The 21,068-nt window shown below is 40.8% G+C and overlaps 1 protein-coding gene across 1 annotated transcript in view; it reads left to right on the top strand.

Annotated features, from left to right (window-relative positions):
- The first annotated feature begins 1,655 nt into the window (after positions 1–1,655).
- The window catches only part of UROC1 (urocanate hydratase 1), a 36,521-nt gene continuing 17,108 nt past the window's right edge, over positions 1,656–21,068 (top strand). Inside the window, exons 1-11 of the mRNA XM_015641355.2 lie at positions 1,656–1,954; positions 8,511–8,641; positions 11,226–11,319; positions 11,745–11,804; positions 13,282–13,410; positions 14,099–14,160; positions 15,063–15,129; positions 15,703–15,846; positions 19,825–19,913; positions 20,381–20,443; positions 20,632–20,811. Coding sequence (XP_015496841.1) covers positions 1,829–1,954; positions 8,511–8,641; positions 11,226–11,319; positions 11,745–11,804; positions 13,282–13,410; positions 14,099–14,160; positions 15,063–15,129; positions 15,703–15,846; positions 19,825–19,913; positions 20,381–20,443; positions 20,632–20,811 — 1,145 coding nt within the window. The 5' untranslated portion in view covers positions 1,656–1,828. The remainder of the gene's footprint in view (positions 1,955–8,510; positions 8,642–11,225; positions 11,320–11,744; positions 11,805–13,281; positions 13,411–14,098; positions 14,161–15,062; positions 15,130–15,702; positions 15,847–19,824; positions 19,914–20,380; positions 20,444–20,631; positions 20,812–21,068) is intronic.

Below are 21,068 nucleotides of genomic sequence, written 5' to 3'. Positions count from 1 at the left end.
GTGTCCGGGACTGCGGTGTCCGCGCTGGCAGAGCCCCTGAACCCAGTTCGGGAGCTCTGGCACAAACCCAGGACACGGAGACACTCCAGCGTGTGGCAATCGCGGGGTGAAATTGTCCAGCCCTAGAAAACATCCTAACTCAGGGTGTGAGAGCCCCACATTTTCATTCTCCCTTTCTTCGGGTTTCTCACCAATCTAACGCCATTAACTTCTGTCGATGTCATGAGGGAAGCAGGTCTGACGGGCGTGCAGATAAAGACGAGGCTGTTCTTGTGCCCCTGTGTGTGCAGGATCATACTGTAAAGGGATTTGAAGAATGTAGGTCATACAAAGAAGAGTAAGGAAAGATTTATTTCCCTTTGAGGTGGATATGTTTATATAAGGCAGGGTTATCTGGTTAGATTTTGGGGTAGAATCTTCTGACTTTATGTGCTGGTTTTGCATTAATTGATAATTAATTGATTTGGTGTGTTGGCCGGGAAACTCAAATCAGCAAATCAGCAAACCTAAACCACTACACTTTACCCTTTTCTAGTTTTTTTTTTTTAATTTTATATTTTTAATATGAAAACTCAATAGAAAACTTTAAAATGTAAAGGCTTTTCTATCTCCTTTTTGTCTTTGCCTTTTGTTTGAAAGCAGCTAAAATACTGTATAATAACAAAACAAAATTCTCCTGCTGTAAATGACATTATCCTTCAGAGGGTCTGAGTCTGCTGTGTGCTCAGCTCCCCTGGGATGCCCTGAGTTCTTTCAACTTGAGCATCTTCACTGGGAGCTGGGGATGTGAAGGATGTCCTGGAGCTAAAGCAGACCTGACATTAATGAGATGCTGTCATTTAATAATTGTACTTTGTTGTCACTGCTTGTTGATTGCTGCCTTTGTGAGGAAATACTGTATTTTTTCATTTGTAGGGTTTAGGCTCATTTCTAACCAAAATGCTTTGCCCAGTTAATTTCACCAGGCTTAAAAGGTGGCACATGTAGTTCAATGCATGTAATAAAGGACAAGAAGCTTCTGTATAATTTAAACAACAAGCCAGAATGGAGAGCAAAGTTCACATTGCACTGTTAAGTGGGAAATCAGAGTTAAGTACATTCATTTACCTGTGATAACTGGATGGCAATACAAGACTTTCTAGTTGTTGTTGACTGTAGGGTATAAAAGTGACATAGGACTGAAAGCCTTTATTATTCCTCCCAATTATTGCCTGTCTTGAGAAATCCACTTCCAGTGCTAATGAGTACATTTCCAGTTCAATGCTATGAAAATCCATTCATGCCTGTGAGCTGAGAGGAGCTAACACCTAAGGGGGAAATTCTGCTGTTCTGATGACCACTGCTGTTGTCTAGAAGACGAATTGATGAGATCCGAGGAATTACCCATAATCCCTAACTTTCATTAGTTCCTAAACTATAATAACACAAATATACAATTCTTGATGTCTCAGTCAATATTCCTGCTCCAGACCAAGACTCCCACTTGGACACTGTGGGGGGGATCAGGTTATTTGGAAGGTGACTGAATTTTCTCTAGTGACACAGAACCAGTTGACAAAGTACCCAAAGAACAATCACCCAAACTGTGAATCATTCATTTTGGGGGAGGAGGGAAGAGCCAATGGCATGGCACAGAGCAGGGAGGTGTGTCACCTGTACCACCTGCCCTCTCTGCCTGACAGCCCTGCTTGCAAAAGCCAGAGGACAATCTGTCCTCTTGGAGATCACCCTGGAGTGGAGGTGCATTTGAATCGTGCAGCATCTTGCTTTCCTGAACCCTTCCTCTCCTGTTTGCCTTGCCTTTCCTCCTCCTATTTCCTCAGCAGCTATGACCAGCCTGAAGGAAATCTGTCGTGGCCTTCCTCTAAACCCTCTGCCTGAAAACAAAGGTCGGAGAAAAGGAATACCCCATGCACCTGTGAGAACACCCAATCTCACTGCTCAGGAGAAAAAGGTAACATGGGGTTTCACAGGGACTCATTTCTTTGCAGATAAAGGCAGCCTGGGGCAGCAAACCTGATTGCCTCAAATGCTTTTCTGAATGGGAAGCTAACTTTGTAACAAATGCATTTCCTTGGTGTTATAATTCACTCTGTAATGGGACAAAGGACTGGGAGCTCTTCTCTTTGCTTCCTTTCTTCCTCCAGAATAATTGGGTTGAGGAAGATTTTCTGCACAACACCTTCCATGACTTTGAATGGCTAAACAAGAAGCATTAGACTTCAATGCCATCAATCCAGCATTGTTTCTCAGAGGTGAAATTCAGAATGCTGTTGCAAAACCATTGCATATGTATGGGAGTGAAAGCTAACCCCTCCAATAAAATAAACATCAAAGGTCATGGATCAGCATCATGGTAGCAGCTACACATCCGTATATTTGCCTAAAAAATCCAAAGATTACTTATTTTAGCCAGTAGTATGGGCATGCAATTTAGTGAGTTTGTAGGGAGTTAATTATTTGTCTTTAGTTGCATAATTATTTTCCTGTCTCTTTTTGTTTAAATAGTCTTCGTACACACCAAAGTAATAGTTGCATCACTTCATGTTCAAGACTAAAAAAAATCAGCAGCAGAAGAAAATAATGGCCAATGGGTGGAGATCCCTAGGAATTTGTGTGGGAGAGGATAAGGTGGGTTTCTTAGTTTGGAAGTCTGTGCTTCATCACATGTAACATCACTTATACTGAGAAATTCTGGTCAGAACACAGAAGTTCCTTCCCCAATAACAACTTGCACACAACTTCCTTGCCTTCGTGGGAGTTCCCCTGGCATCAGCAGTCAAATTCTTTTAAAGTCACTTCTACAAACAGAGGAGAGTCTAGTCAAAGGGTAGAAAGAGGAACAGCTGTGAGATATCCAAAGAGAATTTACTTCAATGTCAGGAGCATTCATGGCTGAGGCATCCTGTCTGTGCCTGGGACAGCTCAGACCCATGGAAATGTGGTTACTAAGTGTGCAGAAGGGCTGAGGTGATGGCTGTGAAGATAAAGGAGTGGGGAGTGAGTTTCACTGCATGTCAGAACCTTGCCAATCATCTCTGTTTTGTTCTTTACTGTTCCTAAGTCACTTTTCCCCAGAAGTCTGTTATAGCAGGAAGGAGTCCGTGTTTCAGGAGAGGAGATGGTGTCTCTTGAGAGGATGCCAAACCTTTGCTCTCTAACCTGTGGAGGGGAAGGTAATGACAAGGTCTTCACTCCCTATAAAGAAACTGGAATAGTTTCCTGCCTCCTTTAAGGTTTGCAGCAGCAGATTGATTTTCCTCCCCCAGCTGACTATGTAACATCCATCTCTCATCTCTCCATTTTACCTGCTGCATGTGATAAGAAGTCATGCTAGCTGAGTATATTTCATTAAACTATTAGAGATTTTAAGGCTTCCTTTATGATTTACTTTATGGTCAGTCCTCCACCTTAAACTCTTAAGAGAATTAGAGGCTCAGCTAGCATTTGTTTCATATCTGAAAGGTCAAATCTCTTTTTTTAAGAAGTGCCCCATCTTAGAAAAGCATGTAGATGAAAATTGTCTGTCTATAAGGTTTTTTTAAGGCTTGAGACAGGCTTCCAGATGTTGACAGTGTGTAATGCTGAGCATATCATGAGACTTGTCTTTATGTATGGCTTCATGTTCACTTTCTAATTGAAATATTCAGAGGAAGCTTTGACAGAAATGAAGTTAATAATGCTCTCCTGATTTGCTCTGGATTTGTCCCTCTTTTTATATTGCCTTCATTCCAGTTTTAGTTCTTGTTACAATAATAAACCTGACCACTGCCAATGTTTTATTTTTTTGAGCGTCCTTTTGTGGTTATAATAGAAATCCTGTAAGTGAGATTTATAAAGAACTGTGTGTTTTGGGACTTGCTGAAGAAGTATCTAACTCTTCCTATCATACCAACTTTAATCTCCTTGGATAAATTGAGCCATATCTCAGAACTGATTCTGATTATATGTTTCCTGAATTCTCTTCCTTTAGCATTCTTTGCCTGAGGCCTGAAACAGCCACATCCTCTCTGTTTCCCTCCCTCCACAGCTCAGGAAACCCCAGCTTTCTGTTTCTCAGCATCTGTATCTTAGTGTAAATATGCCTCAAAGACACTACTCTTAAGATCTAGGTGTGGTGTGAGCTTTGCAGAACAAGGGTGTTGCACGCTCTGTACTCACTGACATTCCAATAAAGCTGGAGCAGCTTGGAAAGGATGGGCACTTCTCTGTCTTGCTCAGGATCAGGAAAAAATGGTATTGCTTTATCCAGACAGCAATTCCCTTATGGATCTCAGAGCCAAGTCATGTCACAGTCCTGCTGCTACCCAGCAGGGTCCTCTCCCCTGACTGCAGTGTCCTGTGTTTCTGGAGGGGCACTGAGGTCAGTAATGGGCACTGATGAGCCTCTCCTGAGGTCTCCTCCCACACCCTCTGCCTGCAGGCTTAGGGGCTCCATTCAGGCCTGGGGTTTCCATCTCAGCTGTGCTGGTGATGCCTTTGGTCCTGTTCAGGGTGTCCCTGTACTCAGCCATGGACCTCCTGGGTCTGCTCTTGTGGGCTGACATTCCACTCTGAAGCTCCCTGAGCATTCCTGCGCTCCATCTCTCCATGGGAACCATCACCAGACCTGGTCCTGACTTGCACTTCCAGCTTGGTCCTGGAGCTGCAGGTCAGCCTGGTCTTGCCTGCTGAGCAGGACTCCTGGTGGAGCCTGGCTGCCATCCCTGGGCTGCCCTGCTCAGGTAGCACAAGGCTGGGGTCTGCCAGGTGAGGTGCCTGCCAAGGCTGGCTCTGCTGGGCTCGCTGTTCCTTAGGGAGCAGCTGGGACCTCCTGTCTGGGGACATCTTAGGATGAAGAGCTGAAAACCAGAGCCTGAAAACTCATTCAGCACCTGTAGCTGTTCTTCAGCCTTCTGGTAAAGAAATGGAATATTTGACCTTTATGATTTCTTTGCACACCCAGAAATCCGGTTACTTTAACAAGTTTATATGTACCTTGGGAAGGCTGACATATTAGCTCCTGTTTTGGGACATCTGGATGATAAAGAACTTGGTTAAACTTTCACAGCTCATAACCCATTTACTGCAATGGCCAGTAAGAAATCTCCATGTTTACTTTCCATCTGAGCTGATTGAAACTGGGACATATCAGGCAGAGTAATAAATGAAACAGTCTTGTTTTCTGCTCAGAGAATAGTGTCACCAAAGATCCTGGGTCTGGATGTCCTCAGGCAGAAGATGACAAGTGGGAAGGAAGCACCACCTCCACTGGAGAAGGGGCAGAGCTAAGAATGAAATTGCAGAGTTAAACCAGTCACCTCCTCTCTTTGTGCTTCCCTTTCCCTCAGAAAACAGGGAGACTGCAACCCTTACTGCTTGGGTGTTTCAAGGGTTTTAAATTGGAAGTCCTGATGATCCATTTCAGAAAATGGAAATGAATGACTTTCCTTCTGAAGAGGTTTCCTTCTGGCTCTTAACAAACACCAATTAACAAAGAGGCTGGTTTACTTGATTTCTCAAGAGAATCCCCAGGCAAAGTAATTTACAGCTGATTGATTTGATTTCATGGGCTTTCTTGATTTATTTTTAACCTTGAGAGGTCTAAATCTTGATTAAATAGAAAGATTCCCGTTACAATATAAAAATTCTAGGGAATATAAAAAAAAAAAGACACCCCAATTGTGATTAGAGCTTAAGCACAAGAACCAAATGTTAGGTCCAGCTGGCAGATTTAAGAGGAAGACTTTTCATTTGCTTACATTATGTAGAGCTGGATTAAATCAGTAACTCAGCAAATTCAGAGTAGATAATTTTTTAAAACAGCCTATGAAACTCATGTTTATAACCACAAATAATATCTTTAAGACAGCAGTGAATTCTGGAACAGTTTTTTCAAAGGTACTGAGAAGGTGCAACTTAAGCTTTTGTAAATGGAAGTCATGAAAAGAGAGAAATAGTATATATCAAATACAAAAAAAAAAATCAGAATACAATGTGTCACAGGTAAATCAATCCTAAAAGGCTAGGATAATGTTTTTTATGGTGCTTTAATGAAATATACTGTCTTCTCACAAAAGCATAATAATCTGCCTATTTGAATTTGCTCCTTGAGTGTCTTTCTCAGGTTATTCAGTTTATGACTTAATAATGAATATGTAAATTTTTTCCCAATGCACATGGCCATTGCCCTTTCAAAAAGCAACGAGGCTTCATCTAAGTAATTTTGAGCACCCTGGCTCTTTTCTTGAGAGATTGTGTCACCATCTCTTACATTTAAATCCTTCTACTTTCAAGACTACATTTTTACAGGTAATTCACAGCTATTTATTCCTTTTTCAGCATTTCCCTGAAGCTTCTTCCTGCTTTGACATTTATCCTGCAGTGAGACAGCAATCAAATATCACCTTTATTCCATTCAGCTAAACAAGCCATGGTCTTAATCCTGTTTTATAAAATCTCTGCTGTCTGTGTAAGGTGCCTTTCCCACATTTCATGTAACATTTGAGTTCATGTTTCATTAATGTTTGCATCATCAAAATTCAGGCTTCTGATAATGTGCAGCATTAATAGGATAGAGGCTCAGTCTAACTGAATTTACTTGAAAGTCAAAACAGATTTTTCTTGCTTGAATTAAATGGTGAGGAAAAATATTTGCCTATCAGTTTCATTTTAATACAAATATATTGATGAAAGACTGTGAGTGATACTTGCCACAAAGGAAGCCTTATAGTTCTCTGTAGTTCTCAAAGACAGCCAATAAACCAGTGTTTGCCTCTTGATCTTGTTGGTTTTAGGGGTGCAGGTGATTTTATTTTTGCTTTAGAAATTTCTCATATCTATCTGCTTACCTCTGAGAATGACTTTGGAAATCCCTGTGTATTCTGTCATTGTGTGGATATAGGTGGCACTTTTGTGTTTATTAATAAGGTGCCCTTGGAAAATGACTGCTTGTTTAACTGGAGAAGAGTGAAATGGTATTAGAAGATGGAATTTGCATTTTCTCATCTGGTAAATAAGCTTTCCCCCTTGTCATCCTTTGTGTGGAATGGCAATTCTGATTTGTAGGCTTGTGCTGTTCTGATCCTCAGGTGGTGTAAATCAGCACAGACTCACTGATCTTGAAGCTGTATGCCTGCTCAGGAGCAAGTGTGCCAAGACAAACCTCTCTCAGTTTGAGGCATTTTAGGGTTATTGTTCCTTTAGTGAGCTCTAGGGGATGTGAGCCAGTGTGCTCAGATGAAGCTGCTGGAGAGCTCCGGCCATCAGAGCCAGAACATGGACAGGTGGAATGAGGAGTTTTGTTGCTGAGCTGAGGGTTTTGTGGAGCTTCTCAGCACTGCTTACCAGGGTGGCTGGGGATGATAATTACACTGGATGTTTCTAGATGCCTTTGCTCTGGATGTCTGCACTACAGCCCACCCTTCATCCCCCCCAGGAGGCACATGATTCCACAACCGAACTGCCAATGGCAGGTGTCACAAACTCTCTACTCAGCCCCCTCAAAATCTGATTCAGAAGTAAACTTGATCCCTTTCTATCCCTTCCTCTGCCATTAAAAATCAGCCAAAGGAAGATATGAAATTCCATATGATATATGAATCTTTTCATCTAAAAGTCCTTTGGATGGTGTTGCCATTTGTCAGGGAACTTACAAGATCTTTGCATGAAACTGGCTATTTAAAGATGACAAAATCTTTGTTCTCATTATGGTTTTAATCAAATGAAACACAGAATACAGAGACATGCCTTAACAGGCTGTTACTAAAGATAGTGATTTATTTATGGATTCTTTCATCCAAAAGGACATATTGTACTTTGCAAACCATGGCTAATGTCTTTGAAGGCAATAGGGAGTGAAAGCCACGTAGTATCATCTGCAGAATTTAGCTGAGTGCCTAGTAATCACTTCAGCTAATTTGGAAGAGATACATGTAACATCAATAAAATAATGTAACCCAACACCCTCTGCAATACATTAGGATGCTAAATGTAGTGAATCTGCAATAAAACCTAGCCCACAAACATCTTCATCTGGGGGTATGTCACATAACTTTGGGCTAAGTTCCCTTTTTTGAACGGAAAGTACAGGAGGATCTTCAGTGTCTTGGAGTTTTGGGACTTAGTTTTAAGGATTTCTGAACAATGTTTCCTTGGTACTTCAGTGCCTCCCCAGCACTGCTAAAGAGAATTTGTCCATGTCTGATATTGATAAGATTGAGCACTACTTGCCAAATCTCCAAGGTCTCTCCATGCAGAATTGGGGAGGCAGGTGGGAAGGGGATGGTTACATGTTTACCCCAACTGAACCTACAAGGAAAGATAAAGTAGATAGAAACATTTCAACAGGGAAGCAGGGATGAATCTTCCCTGGTGTGAGTTTGGCCTTTTGCATTGCACTGTCCTTGCAACAGCTTAGACAGGCTTTCAGCTGAGTCTGGTTAAAGTTCAGGGGCACCCACTTACCTCCATTTCTCTTGTAGCTCGTGTTTTTCTCTCTTGTTTATTTTTGTGTGTGTGTTTTTTGGCAGCTGGCTCTGCGCAATGCCTTGCGCTATTTCCCACCTGAAATCCAAAAGAAGCTGGTGCTGGAATTTGCTGAAGAACTCAGGCTGTATGGCCACATCTATATGTACAGATTCTGCCCAGATATTGAGATGAGGTGAGGACTGGACGGTTCACATTGTATTCAGCTGGCATTTGCTTGGCAGCTTTCACCTGTGGAACTGACCTTTAAAGAGTGGCATTGCTGCCTCCTAATTTACCTCTTGCAGAAGCTGTCATATTAATGAAGCTCAGCATCTGCTAATTTGGATGTTCTGTGTATCGCAGTGATTTCCTTTCTAGGGAGCACTTCTGCATGTTTTGGGAAGTTCCATGGGACTGGGAGGGAATCAGTGTGTTCCCTTCTGGACAGGCTGTGGAGGGTATGGGCAGTATCTCTGCTGGGAAGCTCAGTAACACAGGGGAAAGGACTGAGCCAGGCTGAGTGTGTGACAATGCCAGCTTTGCCACACACAGGGATCCCAAATGCTCTGCCCCATGGCAGGGCTCAGTTTCCAGGGGCCAGCCATTACTCAGAGACCTCCAATGACAACTTGGCAGAAAACTTGCAATAGTTCTGAGCTGTTGCAAGTCAAGTCCCAACTGAACCAAGAAGTAAGACCAGGTGAGTGGCTGGCTGGGTAATCTGTGCTCTCACAGCAGAGGAATCTTTCTGGGCTTCAAAAGTAAGGCAGTTTTTCCATTTTTTTCCATTGGAGCCTTTATGTGACCCTGGTGTGTAACGAGCTGTGCCTGTTGGTCTTGGACCATCACTTCATTCTAGGGCTGCTGGAGCTAATGCTTGTGAAGCAGAACAGATTTAGGGAGGGCTGCCAGGGGCTAGATGCTTTTTTTAGACTGACTGATTCCTTTTTGCAACAGCAGGGGCCTGGTTAATATCCATACAGAAATCTGAATAAAGCAGTAGGAAGCGCTCTGATTTCCACAGGCAACCATGTTTCTATGCTGTTCATATTAGCCTGGGGACAGATCTTGCAGAATGCAGCTAAGGAGTGGACAAGTGGAAGACCATCTGAAAGATTTTGCAGAGCTGGACTTCAGAGGACCTGGTACTAAACTACAGATGATGATACCTTCCAAGTAGGCTTGGATGAGTCAGTCCAGCAGCTTGTTTCCATCACTGGCATCAGTGATTCTTTGATAGCTTCAAGTAATTTTTATTTTGTGACCATTTCACTGATCGTTTTCTAATCGATTATTGCAGTCTCATAATGAGAAAATTCCTTTTGATCTCTGTAGTCTGAGAGTATTTGATTTTTGTTTTTTGTGTCCCAGGGGCCGTTGCTCCATTGAAGTCATGTTCCTATGCCAGAGCGCTCACCTGATCCTGGATGTTTGGTTTCTTATGTTCAGAGCAATATTATGTGTAAATATCTCCTCATTATGAATTGGTATCATTCCACAGAAACGCTCTTTTATCAAGTTTAGAACAGCAGAAATCCCTAATAAAAATAGCATTGTGGAAAAACTCAAAGGCTTTCCCTCCTAGTTTGGCAATGACTACAAGGCATTTGTTTTAGTATCCTGATGTAAAAAGCCAAGATAAAGTGCATGGGATCATGGGAGGAGCCCATTTGCTGAATCTGTGGAATATACATTCCAGATCTTGGCTCATGATCTGGACAGTGGATGTCCAATTTATGTTTTTTTGTTGTTGGCACTCTTTAGCCAGACCTTTTCAGTGTAAATTTTCCTGCACAGAGCAAGTGTCCAGCCACTGAAGATCTGTGGTCCAATAAAGAGATGATAATTTAGAAACCATACCAAGAGATCCCATCCCTCTTTAAGAATTTTCAGCATTAGTAATGGTGATGTTGCTTACAGAAAGGGAAGGAGTAAAGCTCTTGGTCAGTGGTACTACTCCCTTTAGGTGTCATACCTTGGAGGACCCAGCACAATTGTACTAAAACCTGTGCAGACACAGTGAAGGAACCATCTCTGACCTAAACAGCTACATTATAAATCCCAAGTAGAAGTTTTAGAACAATTTGATACAGAGACAGATGGTGGAGGAGAAGATAACAATGATCACAGCCGGTGGCATTAAGGACTTGAGTGCCAGGCAACCTGAGCTGGGATAACTTTGCCAGGGTTTCTCATACCTCACCTCTCAGCTTAGTGGATAAAGTTCATCCTCACCCACACAAAAAGGCACATATTTCCCAGAACTAGTTCAGTTTTTGAGAGTTTCTTGGAGTCTGAACCCAAGCAGAATTTTTTTCTGAGATAGAATCTAAAGTAAGAAGGATGGATGAGCCTGAGGGCAGCTTCAAGGGATGCTGCTTTCCTTGGCTTTGCAGGACTTGGCTGCTTGGCCTGGAAACTGCTGCAGAGGCCACTTCCACCACCCCTGGAAAAAAAAGCTTCAGTTAAAAAGCAATGAACATTCTTGGCCATCATATTTATCAATTGTGATCAAATAATTCAGCAAGTGATAAGCTGAATGCAATTCCTTGGTTTTGCTTTGTTCTGATAATAGTTAAAACCTGATTTGCCTGTTAAGGTACATATATAACTTCAGATCTGTGCTTTTTTCTCTTTACTCTTCTCCCCTGAGTAAAAGCCTGTAATTCAGACAAGTTTGAGTATCCTTGGCATGCAGAGATATTCCAGTGGGGTGTGTTGTTCTGGTTGCCTTTGTGAGCTGCAACACTTCTAAATTTTTGTGCCTACCCTTTCAGAGCGTACCCCATAGGAGAATACCCTTGCAAGACCAAATCAGCTGCTGCCATCATGCTGATGATCATGAATAATCTGGATCCCTCTGTGGCTCAGGTAAGGTGCAGTAAAAAGAATCTGGATTCATAAGCAGCAGCAAATTGGCAAAATTCTTCCTGCATGTGTTCTTACATAAATACTGAAAAATTTAGATATACAGGTACTATATACAGGAGCTTGGTCACTGCCTGAGACAGAGCTCAGCTCTTGGTACATTTTTTCTACAGTTTATGTTGAAAAATTTGTGCTGATGCTGATGGTGTTTTTGGAAGCTTATCCTAGTGACAATGTTACAGTAACAGATACTTAATTTTGAAAAATAATTTTTTGTTCTTATCTTACCACTTTTACCATGTTACTTTCTGATTTCAAGAATTTTGATGCAGTAAACGCTAGAAAAAATTATTACTGAGATGGCAAAAATAGCTCAGAGGTACAGTAAAAGTTTTGAGAAAAGCTTAATGTTGAATTGCCTTTTTTAGTTTCCTCAGGAGCTCGTCACTTATGGAGGAAATGGGCAGGTCTTCAGCAACTGGGCACAGGTAGGACATTGTTGGGTTTGCAATTTGCTTCACAGAGCCTGATTCACCCTCCCACATTCTGCTTAGGTAGTTTGGGATAATTCTTGGCAGTTGCTGCCTTAAAATACTCCAAAACAACCTTGTTTTGTATCCTGTTTGGATAGGGGAATGCTCAGTTATGAACTGTGTAGATGGAGAGAGTTTTATTTAGTAAGGAGAGCACAGATAGCCCGACAGAAATACTAAACATGATACCATAAACACATCAAGCTGTGTAGGGTGATAAAAGGCCAGTTCTTTGTCTTTCTCTGATGCCTACATATGTGCCTCTGTATTTAGCACAGATAATTTTAGAGTCTACATCTAGGAAACAAAAAAGTGTATCCTCTATTTGTTTCTGGTACTTCTGCAATGTTTTTCACAAGTAGTGGAATAAAAAAAGGCTTTGATTGAAAAATGTGCAATTCTTTTTCCAAGTAAATCAGATTAGCTGTTAATATTTATGTTAGCTGGCCAGTTCATGCTGCACTTTACTATGGACATTAGACTTTATCTTCTAAGAATAGTGGTAACTGGATAAAAGCCTCTCTAAAATCTGAGAATGTTTTAAATTGTATTTGCATAATCTCTGTTCTCTTATATATAAAAAATCAATAAATATATTCACTTTATTCTAAGTGCTGTAAAATGCACATGGGAAACACTTTCAACAATTGTTGAATTCCAGTATTGCAGGGGGAAGTTTCTCACAGGCCTAGTTGACACATACAAGAAGTCCTGTGGAGCTTAATGGGCTTTATCATAGACAATGATGGATTAAAGTTAAATTTAAAGTCAGTTTAGATGGTCAAAGTGTACATTTTGGCATTAATCAAGAGTAAATACTGAATTATGCAGACAAAGCTGAAGTATATTTGTGTACTCCAGGGTGCATCAAGATTTTTTCTGTGTCCACAATGAAAGCTGATTTTTTTCCCTTGAGAAGAAAAGCTATTTCATCTTAAAGCACACATTGTTTTGTGGTAATAAAACCACAATATTGGTAAAAATATTATAAATATTGGTAAAAAACCATTTATTGCATTAGAAGATGCTGAATTTCAGATTAGGATCGAAAATAAGCATGACTATTTAATCACTTCTATAGGGAAAATTTTGCTGTTTGGCTTGGGAAGAACTGCCAGAAAAGTGCCAAATAGAAGTGGTTAATCTCAAGATAAAATTAGAATGGCTTTTAAAGTGAAGGATATCTGGGGTTTGTACTGGAAAAATTATTCTGGAAATTATTCATACTTTTGTTAGTTGAAGACTTGTGCTTCCTGATGAGTGATATCCCTTAAAGGACTTTGAAAGCAAGGATGTGTTGAGAGTTCTGTTATTCCATATGTGAATGCACCCTGTTATCTCTACAGCTGCCTTCAATCTCCAAAATTAGCACCTTCACAAAAACCAGTAATAGTAAGAAGCAGACAAAGTCCCTCTCTTCCTTGCTTTTCAGTTCTGGTTGGTGATGCACTATTTGTCAGAGATGACAGAAGAGCAAACCCTGGTGATGTACAGTGGGCATCCCCTGGGGCTCTTCCCCAGCCACCAGCGCGCTCCTCGTTTAATCATCACCAATGGCATGGTAGGTATTAGCATCTTGTTTTCTTTTTCCTCCTATTCTGTTTCATTTTCAAGTGTTAGCTAAATTAATATATGTTAAAATATTATTTATACTGTCTGAATTTACTGCAACACACAGGAGAATCTGGGGTTCAAATTCTGCAGCATTTTTTCCAGCACAGCTGCTGTCACCTCACGTGTGCTGATCTGCAGTGATGGAGGAAACAACCTTCTCCTTATTAGAAAACCTCTGTTCTGACTGAGTCTGAGATACTTCCTTGCCCCAAACAGTTCAGCTAGGCTCAGCCTGGAAGATTTAAAAGCCCTCAGTAAACAAACATGCTTCATGATCAATCAGAGCCTCAGACATCTGGACTGCTTTTCTTGGAAGGCAAGGTGGACAAGTGGAAACACTGGTTCACTGCCAGTCTGTTGAGCCATTCAGTATCCATTCCCCTGCAGGTTAGTTTTGTGGCTGGGGAAGTGCTCTCCTTAAAACTTGTGTGGCAGTCACAGTGCCAGGGAGACTGGACATCTTTGTTTCTAATACTAGAATACGTGAAATAAAACACCTGGATTACTTCTCCTGTTTCTACTGTTTTTCTGCATAAGCAATAGTTACAGAAATAGTTAAAGAAATTTAGGATGTTTAAAAGACCTGTGTAAATCTCTCATTTGCTTATGTGGGTTTTATTTTGGTTGTTTTTTAGGTTATTCCCAACTATTCCTCCAGAGATGAATATGAGAAGATGTTTGCTTTGGGTGTAACAATGTAAGAAGATAGCTCACTATTAAAATATATCAAATACTTAACTAAAATAAAATTCAGACATCTAGCAATGACTGGTTAAAATTTCTAATGCAGATGGATTTCAACTGTGCTGCATGAAGCACTGATGCTGCAAAGCATTAATGAACACTTAAATGGAATTACTTCAGAGTTTGAGTTATGTTCAGCCACATATATAAGGATGTAATTGAGGTCTGTTAGGAACTAATATTATGTGTGAGGCTTGGCTGAAAAATAGCCTAAAGCCTTAATCACAAACCACTTAAAGCATTTGCTAGTTCTAATTTTCAGTGATTGTTTTGCAGTCTATGGAAAAAACAAGTCATAAAACATTCTTTCATGCTAAGAGAAACTTTGAAGTAGAAAGTGTTCCTTTTAAAATGATTTTTATATACTCTTCTACTTGTTGATGAGCACAAGACTATCATCCTTTTGTGTACTGAGGAGAGAATAAATTAAAACAGCCAAAGAGCTATCTCACTTCTCTGGGAATTTAGTATAAATGTGGTCAATCATTCTGGGCTAAAAGCTTCCAGAGTGGCCATGTGTCTGAGAGGCACGAGTGCCACTGAAACCCTCAGAGATTCCAGTGAGGTCTAGAAAGGGCATCCTTTTGCCACTGTGCTAAATGCCAAGACCATTTTACACTCAGATTTTGATCCATGCATTTTTGAGCTCAATTTAATGAGCTAAACACTCTTCCAAAAATATGCTGGTGCATTGCTAATGATAAAACTCCAAGTTGAGAATTTGATAACATCAGACTTTTAATGACAAATAGAAGCCCAGAGGGTTTTCTGTTGTACTGGAAACAAGTGGAGAGGAGCAAGTGCCGCTCCAGCCTGAGCAATGTGTGGTCTCACTGTGTTCCTTGCTGTCCCCAGGTATGGTCAGATGACTGCAGGGAGCTACTGCTACATTGGGCCTCAGGGAATAGTCCATGGGACTGTGGTAAGGACCTGGGAAAGCTCCCTGCCAGCACCTGTTGGAGGAGGCTTTCTCCCATAGAGAGGCTGTCTGTGGGAGGGGGTTGGACTGCTGTGAGAGGAACTTGTGGCTACTAAAGAAATTCTCATTGCCTGCTCCATAAAAAATTAATGTCTTTTCATTTAGATGTGTCTTATCCGTAGCACAGACTTGAAGGGATTTGCAATCAAGGTCTCAATCTGAGCTCATATTTAGCTACAATATGTGAAGTATGAATTGACCAAATGTGCTATATAAAAACATTTTCTTGGCTGTTTTCCAAAGCTGTCCTTTTCAGCCACCCTTAAATCTCTATGCTGCAAGAGCAGCATGTTGGGAACCACTGATTATTCTATTTCATGATGAGAGAAATAAGCATAATGAGGACAGATGGCTTCACAACATCATTTTGTTAACACATTTCCTTCTCAAAGGATTAGAGTGCTTCATGGTGCTGGTGACCCCAGAGTTTCAAAGTCTGTTTGCTAAAGGGCCAGAAGATCTTTCAGGACTGCAGTGAAAATGTCTCGTGGTGACGGCAGTGTTTGTTGTGCGCAGCTCACGGTGCTGAACGCGGGCCGTCGGTACCTGAAGGCGGAGGAGCTGTCCGGGAAGGTGTTTGTCACTTCTGGCCTCGGAGGGATGAGTGGGGCTCAGGCAAAGGCTGCAGTCATTGCTGGCTGTGTGGGGATCATTGCAGAGGTGAGAGCAGTGCTGCTGTCCTTCTGTCTTCTCTCCTTGTGCTGAGTCACAGCCCTCATTCTGCTCATCTGCTGGGTTCCTGAAGTGACACTGACAAACCAAACTCAGAAAAGATACTATTTTCTAATATATGTCTCCTCTTTTCCACTGCTGAGCATTTTTCACTGCTATTCCATTCTTTATTCATTGGATCAGACTGCAAAGATATCAACTTAGAATTGCTTCAGAAATGATGCAGAATGATGCTGTCAGATGAGCCATTCCCTCTGTTTGAACTACCCTCATTTCATGTATGAAAAAGTGTAACCTCCACAGGCAGTTCCCATGAGAACCACATCCTCTTCTGCCTATAAAAAGTCTGTGTTAAGAAGGTGTTGTGTTATTTAACTTTGATTAAAGCCCCCAGCACCCTTATTAGACACAATAGGAAGTACCCATTAAAAATGTTGGCATGGTTCACTTAACAAGATTGGTACTAATGAAGTTGCTGATGCTGTGGTTCCTTGAAGTCAATGGGACTTTGTTGAGATCTGAGGTTAATCAGAAGCACTTCTGAGAATCCCAGTTTTTAGGTAATGAAGGTAAACTCTGCTCAGAGAAAATTCTGGTGGGGGATAAGTTCTGTAATATCATTTTCCCTGTTCCCAAAACTCTCCCACAGTAGATATTTGTAGAGAGTCTTTCATCTTGTGGAAAATTTCTCTGTTCCTAATATGCTAAAATATCCCAGTTATTTCTTCCCATAAACAAAGAGAATCTAATAATGATTTGTGATTGGAAGAATGTTAATGCCCACACAGTTAGAATTGTGGATGATAGGATCCACTGGATCCACAGATATCCTAAAGTATCATGTAATGGAGAATGCAAATATAATAATTTGTAAAGTATGTTTTGAGTGAGAGACATTTTCACATTAAAAGTTCTCCCAATACCCCCCTTCTCAGCTCTCATGCTGACCATAGGATTCTGTTCTAGCAAGCAGATGGAAGGAGGGATTGCACAAGCACTCCAACAACTTTTAGAAGAGATTGTTGCTCTGAAGTTCTGTGAAAACATAGTGATGATGTTTAGTTGTTACTGGTAAGTGAGGCTTTATAGAAGAGAGACCTTGTAAAATCATGGTTCAGGCCTGTTACTCTGGCTAAGTAAGAAAAGGGCTATGGGAAAGAGATTCAGCTGAATTAGGGCTAGAAAAACAAGTTATATTACCACTGCATGTTCACATTGTGGTGAATTGGTGATTGAATTATGGTTTGTTATGGTTTAAAAGTAACTGATAATCAGCTAATGGCTTGAAAAGGCCGGGTTTTTGGAATAGAGTGGCTCTCTTTTGCACCTGCCTGGGGACCCTGCCACACTTAGGGCCCTCACCTCACATTTAGTGATATTGACTGCTTAGGAACATTAAACTTTTCCATGCATGTCTTTCCTCGTGGCGGGCTTTGATTTCAATACACTGGAGAAACGTTCTTGGATGAGCAGATCCAGGACTGACCCAAATCCATTGAGCTCTTCTGAGTATCTGCATGTGATGGGCTCTTGTTTCTCCACAGAAAAAGGGATTTTTGAGAACTAAGCTCCAGTCAGAGCTGACTGCAGTGGGAGCTTGGCCTTCTCAGCTGAGGTCATTTATAGACAGCTGGAAATCCTACACTGTGGGCATGTCTCACTGCAGCGGAAAGAGTAAGAATATCACAATCTGACTTGTTTTAGTTACAATTAAACTGCAAAACATAATGAGTCAGACTGCCCATGACAGGGCCAGTAAACCTGGCTGTTCTGTCTCAGGTCTCTCATGGAAGGCTTGAGCTTTGTCAGCTTTACAGCAATGGTGCAAAGGTGCTTTTGTTAGCACGTGGGTTTTGCATGTATTTGAGATCTCAGCAGGTACTCCCTGCAGATGAAATAAATTTATTCAATTTACTATTGAATAAATAATTAATGAATGAATTATCTTTATCCAGACTTCTGTCATCCTGGTCTTTCAAACGCTGGAATACAAAAGAAAGATTTCAGTGAATGCCACTGACAGCTGTCCTTTGTCCTTTTCATCTCCATGGCTGCAGATGATTTTGTTCAGGAGACTGAACATCGCCTGGTTTTTATCTCCTGTGAGATGATCCTTGTCGGAAATGAGTCTCAGGAGCACATGTGGATAGCTATATATATGTAGAAATCATTTATTTAAGGAACTATTTATGCAAATGACACTGAATTGTGCAAGAGATCATTTTGTCAGCCAGGGCTTCTGAAGCTCCAACAGAAGGGATTAGTGGTGCAAGTATTTTACCTCTCCAGTTTGACAGGAAGCTGATTGTGATTTTATGAAATAATTGTGTGGAGGGCCAGATATCTCCTCTGAGCTGCCCTAGGCTCTCTGGGGTTACACTGGAGGCAACATTAGCTCATCATCTTTATGCAGTTTTTAAACTACTGAGATGGTGATCCAAAAATGAACATATTTTTTGAAAGTGTGGTTCAAAGGAAGCTAGTTTTCTTGAGCCAGCAAGTCTGTGAAAGACTGGGAATGTCAGAGGGAACTAAAGTAAAATATGTAGGATATGGTAACATTTAAAAAGATCTGATCTGTGTTATGTGGGGATTTAAATGAACCCAATTCCTGTAATTCATACAGACCACTTAGTATTTTTCCTCCTGTGCTGATTTAAACATCTCAGAAGAAGCTGTCCCCCATGGCACCTGACTTTATTGAATAATTCCATTGGCAGTGACACTTATTATCATAATTTGGGGTTTGGGAAAGATAGTCTTCATTACTGATGGGGAAATGATGGATGGTGTTCCATGCTAAGAATAATTAGGAAAGAAAAGGCTTCCTGGTGTTCAAGAAACCCCTGAATACAGAACTTATTTAATTTACATATAAATAATTTCTTAATGAGGAAGAATTAAAATGATGGGGAAAGATTATAGGGAAGTAAAAAATGCTTTAATGAAATACCAGAAGATACTCAGATTATGTCTTCTCATGAAGACACATCACTGTGGGGGATTTAAATCTGTTGCTACCACAGAATATTGGTTTAAATTAATTTTGCCACTTGCCTTATGCCACTGATAGCTCATTATAAGCATATTAATGATGTGCAAGCTTGTACATTGGACCATTAATATGGAATCTGTGCCAAAGCCTCCATTGCTGGTCCATCCATTTATATTTTTATGCAGCTGTCTCTTAGGCACGTACACACTGGCACACACAGAAGCTGAGCCCAGAAGAGAGTACAGATTTGGGACTGAGTTTCTTTGGAGCTTCAAATTTCAGGCAAAGGGGAATTAAAGACATAGTTTTGTTTTCCTCTGTGCTATTTTTCAGTGGCATTAGGCAGCTGGGAAAGGAAAATGCTTTTCTCTTTTCTTTCCATATTTGGTTGAACTTTTCAACCAGCAGCCCAAGAACAAAAGTGAGGGTTAATTTTATTCAGCAAACCCTACCTTCATCTTGGGCAGCATGGCAGAAATTTATCTCTGGGCTGATCAATAACAACAAAAACATTTTCTTAACTATTAAAAAGTATTATTTTCACAAAAAATACCCAGATTTGGAAAATAAATTGGAAACATTTTTGCCTTTAAACATAATAATGAAAATAAACAATAGGAAAATTTGAAATTTTCAGAAATGTACTACCTGTTATCCAATTTCAATGATAAATTTTGATTCATTAAGTATTTTGGGAAGTGATGTATCAAAAAAAGTATTTCTTGCTTTGGACCTGGAGTAAAAAAGAACAGAAAATTTTAAAAAAATATGAGGTAAAAAATAAGCATTTGAACAATAGTTGTATATATGTATTATCTATATCTTTGCCATGTATATGGATAACTCAAGTAATAGTAGGGCTATTACCTTTACTTTTTGTTGCTTTTTCCTGCAGGGTAATTGAAAAACTCTAGGTAAAAATGACTGCATGAGGGAAACAGGAGTTTTAAGATCTCTGCTATTTCTCTTAGGTTGATGAAGCAGCACTTGTGAAACGTCACAAGCAGGGATGGCTGATGGAAATCTCCAACAACCTGGACCATTGCATTGCTCGCCTCAGGTACGACTTGTAACATAACCCAGTGAGTTTATCTCTGCTTCCTAACCCTCCCTTCACATCTTTCTGCACTGTGCCATTGTAGTCTGCTTACAGAAGGGGTTGAGGGACACCTCTTCTTATTCCAGGTCTGCTTTAGAATGTGAGTCTGACTTCCCAAGCTGCAGCAGTCTTTGTTAGTGACCACTAATGCTTCACATTATTTGTATATGTTAAACATGTCTTCATTTAGTTTCATGAATATGCACATTACAACTAATGTTACACTTGCAGCATCATTCAAGCTTCATGGAATCTGTGATTAACAATTATGTGAATGTTGAGAGATCTGTTTCTGAGATAAGTGTTGAAAACAACATACAAGCTTTTCTTTTTTTTTTTTTTCCGGGTTTGATTCTGTGTGTGATTTGTATATTTCAAGATGGAATGAGGTGAATTTTCTTCAACCAAACTTTTTTATTATTTTCTAGAGAAGCAAGAAAGAATAAAATTGCCCTCAGTTTGGGTTACCATGGGAATGTGGTAGATCTGTGGTGAGTAGTATGAATAATATGGATAATGAGAACATTAATGCTCTGTCTTTTTGGCCAATGTGGAATTAGTTCCCAAACTTGGTAGAGGCATTAAATTTAGTGCTGAGTACATTACTCTAGGTGCTCATGAAAAAGTGCTGTCAGAAGGGGGATCTTCACCCTTGTGTTCCATCTGCTGTCCTCCCTAGGGAGAGGCTGGTGCACGAGCTGGACACCACAGGAGAGCTGCTGGTTGACCTGGGCTCTGACCAAACCTCCTGTCACAACCCATTCAACGGGGGGTACTACCCAGTACAGCTCAGCTTTGAGGAGGGGAAACAGCTCCTCTCCTCCAACCCAGGGAAGTTCCGGACGCTGGTGCAAGAGAGGTAAAGGTTTTGACAATTCATCTCCTCCACCTTTGAGCTTAGTTTGCTCTTCAAGCCGTGCAGTTCTGGGATATGATCCCCTACTGGAATGGGTAAATTGGGCAGTCTGGGCCAAGGTAGAGGCCAGAACAGTGATGTTCTGTTTTTCAGTGTTTTCTCTGCTTGCTTTGTGAACTGCTTAAACTGTTCTGCAGTTTTGTGCAAGCTGCTTTTCGTTATCAGCTTCCATCTCCAGAGCTGGCTGCATAGCTTGTCTG

Source organism: Parus major, chromosome 12 (genome assembly GCF_001522545.3).
Source record: "Parus major isolate Abel chromosome 12, Parus_major1.1, whole genome shotgun sequence".
In the NCBI taxonomy this organism is placed as follows: domain Eukaryota; kingdom Metazoa; phylum Chordata; class Aves; order Passeriformes; family Paridae; genus Parus; species Parus major.
Note: the sequence above shows the minus strand (reverse complement) of the source record. Positions and strands in the feature narration are given on the sequence as shown.